We start from the raw sequence: 13947 nt of genomic DNA on the forward strand, positions 1-13947 counted from the left end.
GCATCAGAGGAGCAAGAAAGCTGATGTTTCGGGTCTAGACCCTTCGCCCGAAACGTCAGCTTTCTTGCTCCACTGATGCTACTTGGGCTGTGCTCATCCAGTTCTACACTATTCAGAGTATTGCCTAAGGAGACGCCATCCATTGTCTTCCCCAAAATTAGAACAACATGCTTGATCTCAGTGAGAGATTTAGCTAATCAGCAGATATCCCTCACTTACACACTACATTCAAGTTACATTAGAAAACCAGGAAGTAACCAAACTGCTGGAATACCTCAGGTCTGGCAGCTTCGGTGGAGAGAAAAAGCAGAATGTTCCAGGTCCACTACAAACCCACTAACTCCCAGTTGCCTTGACTATACATCCTCATTCCTTGCTTGCTAAGAGTATTCCATTCTCCCGGTTCCTCCCTCTCACGTGCTCCCACAACACCAATTTCAGCAAGGAAGCTTCCAAAAGGACCTTCCACAGGTGAAGATTTTCAATGACCCTGGTTGGCAGGGCCCTCAGCCTTGTCTGACCCATCTACTGCACTTCAGTTCTCAACCTCTCTTTTCTCTCCCACAGCAGCAATAATGTCTCCCTCATCCTCACCTACCATTCCAGCAGCAATCCAGATCCAAAAGAAGCCATTTCCACCAGCACATTCCCCTCCACTCCTGTCAGCCTTTCATAGGGACTGTTCCCTCCAGGATGCCTTGGTCCATTCCTCCTCCACTCCCAACACCACCCCACAACATTGTAGAAGGTATAATATCTGCTGGTTTGCTTCCTCCCTCCTTACTAGCCAGGGACCCCAGACACACTTTCCAGGCAAACACTTTACCTGCGCTTCACTCAACCTAGTCAAATGTATTCATCATTCCTCTACAATGGAGATGGGATGCAGATTTGGCAACTACTTTGCAGAACACTTGTATTCTGTCTGCAGGAGTAACCATGAGCTTCCAGTGCCCTCTCATCAACACACAACGTTCCCCGACCAATGTGCTTCTTGGGCTTGCTGCAGTGCTCCAGCAAAGCTTAACACAAGCTGGAAAAACAGTGCCTCATTTTCTACTTGGGAACTCACGACCTTAAGGACTCAATATCAAGTTCAATAATTTTAGATCTCAAACAACTTCTACCATGTCCTTATACCAATCCCCACACACCAGGCCTACCACTAACAACCCATTGTCAATCACTAATACTACCCATTGACAGCTATTCCTTCTTTCAGGCTGACCTCTATCCATTTTTCTTCTGACCAACTGTGTTTTTCTCTTTCTGGGCTGCATGTCCAATTATCATTTACTTCTCCCCTTCCCTCACACCATCTTTAGCATATATTCCAACTTCTTCCTAGCTAAAATCAGTTCTGAAGAAAGGTTACTTTTGCAAAACATTAACTCCGCTTTCTCTCCATAGATGCTGGTAGACTGGAGTATTTCCAACAATTTCTGATTTCCAACTGAGTTTTTTTGGGGCAAGAACTTCATTAGGCCAAACGTCATTAATTTCCACACCAGATTTACCTTTGTTTCCATCTTATACAATATCATAATAACCAGGACTGTTAGGACCATCTGCTGTTTGCAACAAATGGAATAAGTGACCTTTTGGCCTCCTAGGCCTGTGCTTCCTCGTGAATAAAGAGGGTAATTAGTTACACAGCACAGTTAGAACTCCTATAAATAGGCGAGTTGATCAATGGAACATATTCCATTTCATTTGACCTCTACTATATAGACATGCACACCAGGGGACACCTAGTCTCAACTGTTGAGAGGGTCTAGCAGGCAGAGACAGCTGGGCACTCAAACCAGCCCTGCATTTGATAGGGTAATGTGAAACCCTGATCAGAGATACCCCCAAAACTAAAATTACACTTACGGTCTGAACTGCCATTTAGCAGCTCATATTACAGCACCAACTGATTTATTGCAATGACTATTCCGATATCTAGCATAGAGGTTAAAGGTGGTTAGGCAAGTTGGCAAATATTTGCACAAAACTTGATTATTCACTGCGTGTCAAAAATTGTGTTAGCCACTTTTCAAATCATAAATACAGAAAACCATTGAAAACTGGAACTTAGATAAAACAAAACGCCTGTGATCGAGGTCAGGGCTATCACTGGAGAAATAGTGCTCATGTTCCAGACAGAAGGCTTCCCAGATGAAAGGTCACCCCTGCTTGAAATGTCAAGTGTTTTTCCTCAGATGTTCCTGACCTGCTGAGCATTTCCAACATTTTAGGTATCAAGAAAACAAGACTTAATACTGCAAGAGTTCACACATTGCAGTGAATTCATATATAAAAACCTCAAACTAGTGTTGCAGCTCCTCAACCGAACAGCATGAAAGAAACCTTGATAAAGTTGGAAGCACTGGTGTATACAAAAAATAATTTAAACCATGTCTTCATTGAAATAGCAGCCACTATGATCAAGTTTAAAACCTATTATAAGTATTGCTGCAGGCAAATTATCAATACACAGTATTGTTTGTAATATTGTAGCAATGTCAGAATTTCCTCTATTACCATCTCTGGAGGTATTAGATATATACCCAACAGTATAAAAAAGGAAACGCATCTTAGCGCCACTTCACAACGTTGAATGCAATTCTGGCCATCATTTTTCTTCAAAAGAAAAATAGACTTGTTTAACACATTGAAATAAGTCAAGAAAGCGTGGCTTAAACAGACATTGCACATTTTTTCAATGTTAGACAAGGTATTTATTAGAAGGCGAGAAATGCCAAAAATATACTCCAGGGCAATTCTGACTAGCCAGAAAAAACATCTGCAATCACCTGTAAATATGTGGAATTGCCTCAGGGAAAGAAGCAGATTTTAATTTCAGGCAAGGAAGGATGGCATGATTTTCTTTGCAAAAAGCAAACTCTTAGCCTAACTCCTAACATTAATACTTCAGTGATAATAAAATGTGAGGCTGGATGAACACAGCAGGCCAAGCAGCATCTCAGGAGCACAAAAGCTGACGTTTCGGGCCTAGACCCTTCATCAGAGAGGGGGATGGGGGGAGGGAACTGGAATAAATAGGGAGAGAGGGGGAGGCGGACCGAAGATGGAGAGCAAAGAAGATAGGTGGAGAGGGTGTAGGTGGGGAGGTAGGGAGGGGATAGGTCAGTCCAGGGAAGACGGACAGGTCAAGGAGGTGGGATGAGGTTAGTAGGTAGCTGGGGGTGCGGCTTGGGGTGGGAGGAAGGGATGGGTGAGAGGAAGAACCGGTTAGGGAGGCAGAGACAGGTTGGACTGGTTTTGGGATGCAGTGGGTAGGGGGGGAAGAGCTGGGCTGGTTGTGTGGTGCAGTGGGGGGAGGGGATGAACTGGGCTGGTTTAGGGATGCAGTGGGGGAAGGGGAGATTTTGAAACTGGTGAAGTCCACATTGATACCATATGGCTGCAGGGTTCCCAGGCGGAATATGAGTTGCTGTTCCTGCAACCTTCGGGCAAAATCTCCCCTTCCCCCACTGCATCCCTAAACCAGCCCAGTTCATCCCCTCCCCCCACTGCAAAATCTCCCCTTCCCCCACTGCATCCCTAAACCAGCTCAGTTCATCCCCTCCCCCCACTGCAAAATCTCCCCTTCCCCCACTGCATCCCTAAACCAGCCCAGTTCATCCCCTCCCCCCACTGCACCACACAACCAGCCCAGCTCTTCCCCCCCACCCACTGCATCCCAAAACCAGTCCAACCTGTCTCTGCCTCCCTAACCGGTTCTTCCTCTCACCCATCCCTTCCTCCCACCCCAAGCCGCACCCCCAGCTACCTACTAACCTCATCCCACCTCCTTGACCTGTCCGTCTTCCCTGGACTGACCTATCCCCTCCCTACCTCCCCACCTACACCCTCTCCACCTATCTTCTTTGCTCTCCATCTTCGGTCCGCCTCCCCCTCTCTCCCTATTTATTCCAGTTCCCTCCCCCCATCCCCCTCTCTGATGAAGGGTCTAGGCCCGAAACGTCAGCTTTTGTGCTCCTGAGATGCTGCTTGGCCTGCTGTGTTCATCCAGCCTCACATTTTATTATCTTGGAATCTCCAGCATCTGCAGTTCCCATTATCTCTGATATCATTAATACTTCAGTACTTGGTTAACAGCCTTTTTTAAAAGATCACAAATTATCCATGAAAAGACAACATTATAAAACAAATGCTTGTCTAATGTCTACATGTTAAAAGGAAACATTGAAAAACAGAGTGGATCCTGTTTTCATTTTACGATACCACGCAAGAGCAACAGACTCTTCTATTCAAATAGTCACTAACTGAATCAATCAGCTGTATAGCAGAATCGGAGCAGCAGCTTCTAACTGACTTGCATGGCTTAGCACCACACTAAGCGGCTTGAGTGTTCCAGTTTAGAGTACAAGGAGGTAATACCTCATGTGTCCCATGCGAGAAATTCATCCGTGCCACATTCATCCCAGCTTTTATCATCTCCTTCAGCATTCCCACAGATCTGGAAGCAGGTCCTGGAATTAACAAGCATAATTACATCAGATCCTTTCAAGTTGATTAGTTATATTTTACTTGTCTCATTAGAAACACAGATACAAATAAATACTGGAATTCTAAGGTGAAGTAAATGTAGAAGTTTATGGCTGATCTTGGGAATGTGATAAATCAGAGCAGCGTTGGAATTCAAGAAAGAAAACTGGGTGTAACAATCAGGGAACTACATGATCAAAACGGAGGAATGGATCAGATGGAAACCAAGTGTAATGCTTCAAAGAAAAGCATTTTCTAGTTATGCTCCAGACAAGCACTAGGATTTTATGCTCAAGCAAGGTATGTTAAGTAATCAGCACAAACTAAGGAAAGCTTCAAGTTAGTATCGAAGAAATAACACTATTTCTAATCTCCAAACACAGCAATACAGTGTAATTAAATGGAAGCCTCAGTAGGCAAAGAGACATTTCACGCAATGTCATGAATATCTGATTATACAAAGCATTGCAGCATCAGCATCTCAAAGCAGAAACATCAATTTGCAAAATGCAAAGATCTGAACGAGCTTCACAGTAACCATGTTTCACACGAGGATGCATTTGTGGCTTACGCAATACTCACCAATCGTACATACAATGCCAGTGTTGCGTGCAATTGTTGCTTCAGAGTCAATATCTAGCAGACACAAGTGCTCCAGGAAAGTGTCAGCCATGGCAGCACTCAGCTGCTGGCGCTGAACAAAGGATGTGCCCATTTCATGCATAACGTCTTTCGTGATTGGCATAGCTGTTGATTCTATCCTGATGTGGAGAGAATATATACAACAATTAGTCTGTAAAGTGCATACCCAATAATATCTTCCTTAGATTTGACATCAACTTTTATCTGCAAGGTTGAGGCATTACTTTCAGACATTTTTCTCCACTGTGACCCCATTTAGAGACTAAAAGGTTGTCAGGGCCTCAGAATTCAGACTGAAGTAGGCAGAAACCTATCAAAACAGGGATTCTGGGGTGTATAGCTGGGGCCAAACACCTAATACCTGGGCTGGAAAGGAAATAAAGAGATAGAACTACACAGTGCTTGTTGTTGCCTGAGCTTGAGACCTAAAAGTGCCAGCTCCCACTTCCAATTGGGGTCTTGGCCCCACTTTGGAACGCCTTACCATGGGACGCTATCCACCTAAAGATAGCACATGTAAATGCAAAAATGCAGAAGTCTCGTTTGTAAGATTACAAATACAAGGAAGAGATTTTAAGGTGTTCAATGCATCAGTCAATGTTAGCTTCAACTAAGATCAACAACCATGTACCACACTGTTTAAACCAACTGCACTCCAGATATTTTCTAATCAGCTTGTTCAGAGATATTGAGACAAACCTGTCCGCTGCATGGGAATTGCAGAGCCATACGCAAATGCAGTCTCAAAAGTACCACAGTGAATTTGAAGGTCAGTATGTAAACAAAGGTTCTAAGATTCCAAGCTGCTGAGGTTAATCTGAAGATCTGCAATGTAGATCGGAAGTGAACCTGATATTCAAGACCATTTTTTTCTTCCCCAACTATCAAATCACCAGATTATTCAGATAACTCACATGGCTGCTGCACTGAAAGGGTGAAATCACTATACGTGAATGGCACAGCAGAGATTACTATACAATGACCTCAAGAAATTCAGAAAGGGCAAACTGAATTGCTCCTGGATCTGCCAGAACCATGCTTCAACAGGCAAATTACTACAAACACATTTGAATAGATCAAGTTTACTATAAGTTTGTTAATATATTATGTTCTCTGTTGAAAATATTAAGACTTAAGCATACATCTGACTGAAAAGACAGCAATTATAAACAAAGGTCACAGGAGATCTACAGTGCACTGGAACTCATTAAGCAGCTAACTTGTGTAAAAGCTGCACTTCTAGGATAATCTTTACCAAGGACACACTGACTTCTTATATCACCATGATTGCCCAAGCAAAAGACATTATAGCTTCAATTAGTTAGCAATGCAAATTGATAACCAAGTCTAGCTACTTCCTGAAGACAAAACTTAAGTTCCCATCTCTGCCTTGTATTGATTGTTGGCACTCAGTCAAGCTTATATGAAGGATATGATTCACGAACAGTAGAATAAATCAAATAGCCAAAAGTAAATTGGAGGAAAAGTTCAGTAACATGCATTCATAGGAAATCTTTAATGCGATGGATGACTCATTTCAACTAAATAAATGGAAAGCAAGGAAGGAGAAAATCAGAGTTAGCCAAAACTTTGAAACAAGGGGATGTGGGGAAAGAATTCAGACTGGAGCATTCAAATTGATAGGAAGCAGATACAAATAATTGTTGGGCTTTTGTGATGTAGTGTTGGTATCATTGATCATGTCCTACCTTTCTAGGGATGTCTCAATGTTTGAGTAAGTTAATTAGACAAAGATCTACAAATAATTGGTGATAAGGAGGAATAGGAAAAAGTCAGGGAAAATACACAGGCCAGGACTTGGTCAAGTTAGGCTGAAATGGGATAGTGAGAATGGAATGATAGATAAATCCAAAGATATGCAGACTGAGTCCATTAAAGGATTTCTCAGAGTGGACTTTTGATTGAGGTATAGAATTTGGAGCAACTTGTAGGTCAGCAAAGGCAAGAGTGATGGGAAAGTGGAATAGGATGTGGGCATGGTTCCGAACAGGAAACACACAAGCAGTCAGCGCTGGAGGCAAAGACACAGGTCATCCTCAGTAGAAGTCAGTCAGACAAGAGCACCTCGTTTTTGCGAAAAGATGCAAAACAGCCATTTCAGCAGGGATGAATAGAATTCAAGATTGCAAAGGAGAACTCAGCAAGGCTATGGACAGAGGGAGAAATAAAGAGCAAAGTGAGGGGAACTGAAGATAACTCTGGCCTTTCCCGCTGAACTGGCAAGCTGCGAAGCTCAAGAAAGGTATACTCTTAAAGCACTACAGCTTCTGAATTCAAACTCAGAAGTTAGATATGAAACCAAAAAAACAGGAAGTTGAATCTACACAGGACAAAGTAGTTCCACTAGTTCATTATTTTAACATTTAGTTTCAGATTTGCTCTATGGATTTACTACATTTCCTTTAATGAGAATCTGTTAAGTATCCTTCCCCTAATAAAGATTCCAAGTAATTTCCCCATGTTGACTCACGTCCACAACAAAGACCAAAGTATTTCTGCTGCAAAGTCTTCACGTGAACTGCCTTATTTTGTTTAGAAAAACACATTCTGGTTTACTTTGATTCCAATTTACAATGATTAAGAAAGAAAAGGTACTGATCAAAATGTGTGCCGCCACTCTCTTTCTCCCCCCCCCCCCCCCATTATGATTAGAGAATCGATTTAGAAGAGATCAAAATTCCCTAGTAGGAGGTAGTCATCCCTAAGGTAAATAACTATATCATAAGACTGAGGGACCTTTAAAGATGCAAGAAGGTCTGCACTCAATCTCAGGCAATCACCTATAATAATTTGCTTGCAGATCCAGTAGTGTTACAACATGGAATATTTCACTGATGTTAATGCAAGACTGATCCCTGAAATTGTTTCTATTAGCAAGCATGGCTTAACCAGATAAGAGATAACAAGCCATGATTTTGTGGAGCTAATGGGAATTGTAGTCTTCTTCATAAGGAAAATGGGTAACTGGCCAAAAACATTCTGTGTGGCTTCTGTCACTGCAAGCATTAATGTAAAACCAATTCAGTTTAAACATTTTTGATCAAAAAAGTTTTGGGGGGGGATTGGGGAGGGGAAGGAAGAGATGGGGAGGGGGGGAGGAGATGGGAGGCAATGGAGGAGTGAGGGCAAAGATGACAAATGAAACTGGTCTACCAAGGCTCTGAGTTTCGACCAATAAAGGCGATTCCCAACACAGAATGCCACTCAGGAATACAGCAATGACAACTTCGGACCAAACACCGTTGAAAATGCACAACAGCATCGAGCTGAAATGTTTATGCTCTCCTCTCTTCAACTGAGTACTGCATCCAGCATCCCAGGTATTTTGCCTCTATTACAACATTCGATTTAAAATTAGAAATCAAAGAAAATAGAGCCTGCAAGAAAAATGAACTTGCACACCAAAAAAAGGCGAGAGAGACTGGAGATGCGCTGTCTGCAGCAATAATCTGGGCGCTACTGCAGTCACGTCCCAATGGCGCTGAGTGTACGTGCGGTCTGCCTCGCATCCACTGACAGTAAAGTAGGGTAGAAAAAATGTGAAAAATATTCCATGCATGAGTAACGGAGAAGACGGTTAATCTATTCCGAAATATTGCTCAGAAAAGCGAAAACTCGCAACCGCAAATGACGCACCCAAGAATACTCATGCTAGATTGTAAAATGGGATTGGCTTTAAAGATGAGCATTAAACCGAAACCGCTTCTCCTAACCAATCGAACGGAACTGATAGCAGGGTGGGGGCTCACTAGAACGTGTAGAGTTGACCGCATGGCATGAGGAGTACAAAATGAAATAGCGTTTACTAGACTCCTGACTTTCTTGCCCAACCTCCCCGCCGCCAAAAAGACGCATCAAGCAGCAACCTGCATCAATCCCGTGCTCGGTCCGAGGTCAGAACAAAGCACCTGGAAACTCCAGAAAAATGAACTTCATTTAGACTACGCCACATTGTTTACTCCCCCTGCCGGCTAACATGATACCTTCAGAAGACGCAATACGAAATTCAATTCCAAGTCATTTTAAAATGAAAATTGCATATAGCTAGTTGGGAAAGATATACTTCAGAATAAACACCACTTGCCAGGAACATGTCGCGTAACCTTGAACGAAATTGCGGAGGCATGTTCAATCGCACCTTTCCACCGGGGAACTGGATATGCATCTTTCGAGAAATAAGTGGCACGGGCAAGGGATTTGATGATTTATTGCAGACCCATGCTGCAGCATGATTAATCTATGCTAAGGCTCAGCCTGCGAACCTTTTTTGTCTAGTATTAGTGCAGGTTTCTTTCCCATTTTACATAAAGTGACTGTTTTAGACGATCAAAACCTCCTCGCTGCTTTACTAAAGCGCAGGAGAGTTAGACATTTGAAGATTAAAACACCTCTGGAGTAAATGGAGTAACCAAAAGTGAATGTCTTGCCACGAGTGCCTGGTATCGCATTGCTGTAAGCATCATTACAGCCTCCTTCAGCTAAGCATCGATCACGCAAAAGTACTCCAGTTACCGGGGAGTAAAATTAGCTCAAATACATTCTAACATACCTAAAATGTTAGGAACGAACTAGTCACAATAGAAACGAGTGAGCTGAGAGAAACGCAGCTCCAATTTAAAACTAAAATCGGAGTACAAAAACGATTTTAAGTGACTAGAAAAGGGGTCACAATTATATATTTAAAAAATCATGAACAATGCATCTACTGCAAATGCATAGAGAATTAAACAAACCCACTTTCTCCTTTTCATTGGAGGATGGAACGAATAGTTCAAAACCCGTTAGGAAGAGGAGAACAAAAAAGCATTAACCAAAATTAACATTTAAAGCCCTTTAATTTCAGATTTTAATCTGGGCAATAGGACGCCTGCGTGCAAGCATCGCGCCGCATGATGAACAGCGGAGAGGCAAAAATCGACCTTCAGAGGGTAAGAAGGGCACTTCCAGGCGGGGGTGGGAGGGAGAAACAAAGAAAAATAGTGATTTCAGATGAGCGAAGAATGGAGCTAGAGGCAATTTTAATGGCTGGGGATGGCGAAACAAGGTGCTCAAGGCCATTATAAAAGGTGAGAAGGGACGCAGCGCAATTTTAAGGTAGAGGGGGTGGTGAAAGGACGAACTCTGGGCAACATTACAAAAGGAAGGGTGAAAAGAGGTGAAGTTTTAAGAAGAGGGTGACGAGCTCAGCTATTTTAAACAGATGGGGGGGGTGACGAAAAGGGACAAAGGATCATTTTAAATGGGAGGAAAGGAAGAGGAGAGGGGGCTCAGCGTCATTTTAAAAGGGGGCGGATGATGAAAGAAGAGAAGGGACTCAGCATGATTTTAATAGGGCAGTGATGGAGAGGGGGAGCTCAGGGTCATTTTAAGGGGGGGTTGGGTGATAAAGAGGGGTGGCTCAGGGTCATGTTAAAAGGGGAGATGATGAGGAGCTCAGTGGGGGGTCGTGTAACAACAGAACAGCAAAACTCCAAGTGGAGGAGGGGTTGGTTAACTGGGAGCCGGCTTGTTTCAAATGTACAAGCAGGGGGCGAGCGAGGTGTAGGGGACCGCCGCCTCCTGCTCAGGAAACCCCGGGGCCTAGGCCCAGGCTCTGCGGGCCCTCCCCGGGAATCGCTCCATCACCATCTGTTTGCCTCACTCCCTTTTCCCTTCCCTACGTACACCCTTAACCTTTTCTCTCCCTCCCAAACAAAGCAAAACAATCTGTCCTGTCCTGTCCCTTCCCTTCCGCACGTTAGAACAAACCTGCCCGAGATGAGCCCAGCTCCTCTGACCCTGAACGCACGAGTCCGGCTGGCAGCGCCGCCTCCTCCTTCTCTTTATATAAACTAGCGCCGCCTCCTCACAGCCACCATTCCGCCTGAGCCGGGTGGCGCTCCGCCTCTGGAGAGCCGACCGCATCACTTTCCGAGGGCAGACCGCTACGTATCCATCCGCCGCCGCCCCGTTGTAGTCGTGCCCATCCCCACCACAAGGAGCCGTGGGCCGCTCCGCTGGAGGACCGACCGTATCACTTTCGGAGGACCAGTCGCTATGTAACCATCCGCCGTCGCCCGGCAATAGTCCTCCATTCTCCACCATCATCTGACAGCAGTGTGCCGCTCCACTGGAGGACCAGCCGCATCACTCTGGGAGGACCACGTAACTCCATACCGTACTCCTCCCTCAAGAAACCCGCTGAATATCTGTTAACCGTTTAAACAGCTAAGCGCCGTTCTCCCTACAACTCCTCACCCGCTTTTAATAAGTTGTTGAGCGGCCAGGGCATCACATAACGGGAGAACTATTTTCTTTCTTGGCCTTGTGGATGGATTTCACCGCAAGGCCGTGTGTTGTTGGGGTATCACGTGACCAGTTCAGTCCTCAAGAGCTGAGGCACTGAAGATTGTGAAAACTTCCTAAATGCTCCTCAAATGCAATGCATTGTTTATTTGGAATAAAAGCGTGATATTTGTTTGTGTTAATTTTCACTTTCTGAATCAAATGCACAAATGAAAGCTGAAACACATTAATCTATTACAAAACAGAGATGCTGGAGGTCTGAAACAAAAACAAATTGCTGGAGAAACTCAACGGATCTGCCAGCATCTGTGGAGAAAGAAAGCATAGTTTAACCGTTTTGAAGCTGGTAACTCTTCAGCAGAGCTATTGGTTACCAGACTGGGAATATTAAGTCTGCTTTCTTCTCACAGATGCTACCAAGCCTACCGAGTTGTGTTAGCAATTTCTGTTTTCAATGTAGGTTAATACTTTTTTTTGTCCCAAATGGTTTGATTTTTTGCCCCCATGACTGTAAGACGTAGGAGCAGAAGTAGGCCATTCAGCCATTGTGTCTGCTCTGCCACTGTGGGGGGTATAGTGGCTCAGGTGTTGGCGCTGCTGCCTCACAGCATCAGGGACCCAGGTTTGAATCCACCCTCAGGTGACGTTCTGTGTCCAGTTTGCACACATTCTCCCAATGTTTGCATGGGCTTTCTCCAGGTGCTGCTGTTTCTTTGCATAGTCCAAAGGTGTGTAAGTTAGGTGGCTCAGATATAGAGGCTACAGTGAGAGGTGTTTGTCTGGGTGGGATGCTCTTTAGAGAGTCAATATGGATCCATTAGGCCAAATGGCCTGCTTCCACACTCTATGGATTCTATGATTCAATGAGATCATAGCTAATTTGATAATACTTAACTTCACTTTCCTGCATTTTCTTCGAAACCTTTGATTCCCTTATTCATTCAAAATCTGCCTACCTTATCCTTGAATATACTTAACCACCCAGCCTCTACACTCCTCTGTGTTAAAGAATTCCATCCATTATCACAGATAGACAGGGAGGTTAAGAAGTTGTTTAGCACGCTTGCCTTCATCGCTCAGACATTTGAGTATAGGAGTTGGGTTGACAGGTTAAGGTTGTACAAGACATTAATGATGCTTCTTTTGGAACATTGTGTGCAGTTCTGGTCGCTCTGTCATAGAAAGGATATTATTAAGCTGGACAGGGTTCAGAAAATATCTTAACAGGATGTTGCTGGGAATGGAGAGTTTGAGTTATAAAAGTAGAGGCTGGATTGGCTGTAACTTTTTCACTGGAGTGCAGGAGGCTAAGAGGTGACCTTTTTGAGGTTTATAAAATGATGAGGGGCAAATGATAAGGTGAAAGACCCCTTCCCTAAGGTGGAGGAGTTCAGAACAAGGGGGCATTTTTCATGGTGAGAGGAGAAAGGTTTAATTACGTCATGAGGGGCAACTTTTTTGTCCAGGGAGTGGCTCAAGTGTGGAATGAACTTCCAGAGAATGAAGCCACAGTTACAATATTTTAAAAAAAGGATAAGTTCATGAATAAGAAAGATTTGGAGGCAACAGAAACAGAAATTCCTGAAAAAGCTCAGCAGGTCCACAGGACCCGAAACGTTAATTCTGATTTCTCTCCACAGATCCTGCTAGACCTGGTTTGCTTTTCCAGCAATTTCTGTTTTAGTTGCTGATTTTCAGCATCCACAGTTCTTTCGGCTTTTAAAGTTTGAAGGGATATGGGCCAAGGCACGCAGGTGGGGCGAGTTCAGTTTGGGAACATGGTCGACATGGACTGGTTGGACTGCAGGGTCTTTCTCCATGCAGTGTGACTTTATGACTCAGAGAAGAACTTCCTCATCTTTGTCTTAGACGGTGAGCCCTTGTTCTGAGATTATGTTCAGGGGTCTGCCACAACAGCAAACAACCTTTCCGCATCTACCTTGTCCAGTCCCCAGAGACACTAGTGTACTTCAATAAGGTTGTCTGTCATTGCTCCAATCATGTCATTGCCCTGCAAATCATTTCCAAATGGGTAAAATGAAAATACTGTGGAAAACTGAAAGAAGAATAAAAACAAAGATGTTGGAGAAACTCAGTCGGTCTGAAAGCAGCTATGGAGAGGGAAAAGCAGAGTTAATGTTTGAACTGTGACTCTGTTTTTATTTCAAACTAATGGTTGCTTTAATTTAGGGTTGGGAAGAAAATAACAGCCTGACCAGGGATGGCCACATCCCAACAATTAGATATTAAAAATACATATTCCTTCACTAAAGAGGGACAGCTTTTCTGCCTATATGTTCAGAATTTGCTATACCCATGGAATTGTCGATGCTCCATTGTTGAATGTACTTAAGATAAAGATACACAGACATTCTCTCTGGGAATCAAGGAATACAAGAAATGGGTAGTAAAGTGGATTTGGAGCACAAGAAATGCCTTGATCATATCGAATGGCAGAGCAGACTTGAGAGGCCGCACCTACTGTCATTTCTCGGGAAATGA

At 43.8% G+C, this 13947-nt stretch overlaps 1 protein-coding gene across 3 annotated transcripts in view; it reads right to left on the reverse strand.

The window, feature by feature from the left end:
- Window positions 1-13947, reverse strand: part of pkma (pyruvate kinase M1/2a) — a 59803-nt gene that overhangs the window by 19924 nt on the left and 25932 nt on the right. For 2 of the 3 annotated variants that reach the window (XM_048520929.1, XM_048520930.1), the window contains exons 2-3: window positions 5080-5258; window positions 4390-4481 (exon numbers count right to left, since the gene is read on the reverse strand). In XM_048520929.1, coding sequence (XP_048376886.1) covers window positions 4390-4481; window positions 5080-5258 — 271 coding nt within the window. Of the gene's footprint in view, window positions 1-4389; window positions 4482-5079; window positions 5259-10908; window positions 11041-13947 lie in introns of those variants that run through there. The other variant, XM_048520931.1, reaches the window with a different exon arrangement.

This window comes from Stegostoma tigrinum, chromosome 36 (assembly GCF_030684315.1).
Source record: "Stegostoma tigrinum isolate sSteTig4 chromosome 36, sSteTig4.hap1, whole genome shotgun sequence".
NCBI lineage: Eukaryota > Metazoa > Chordata > Chondrichthyes > Orectolobiformes > Stegostomatidae > Stegostoma > Stegostoma tigrinum.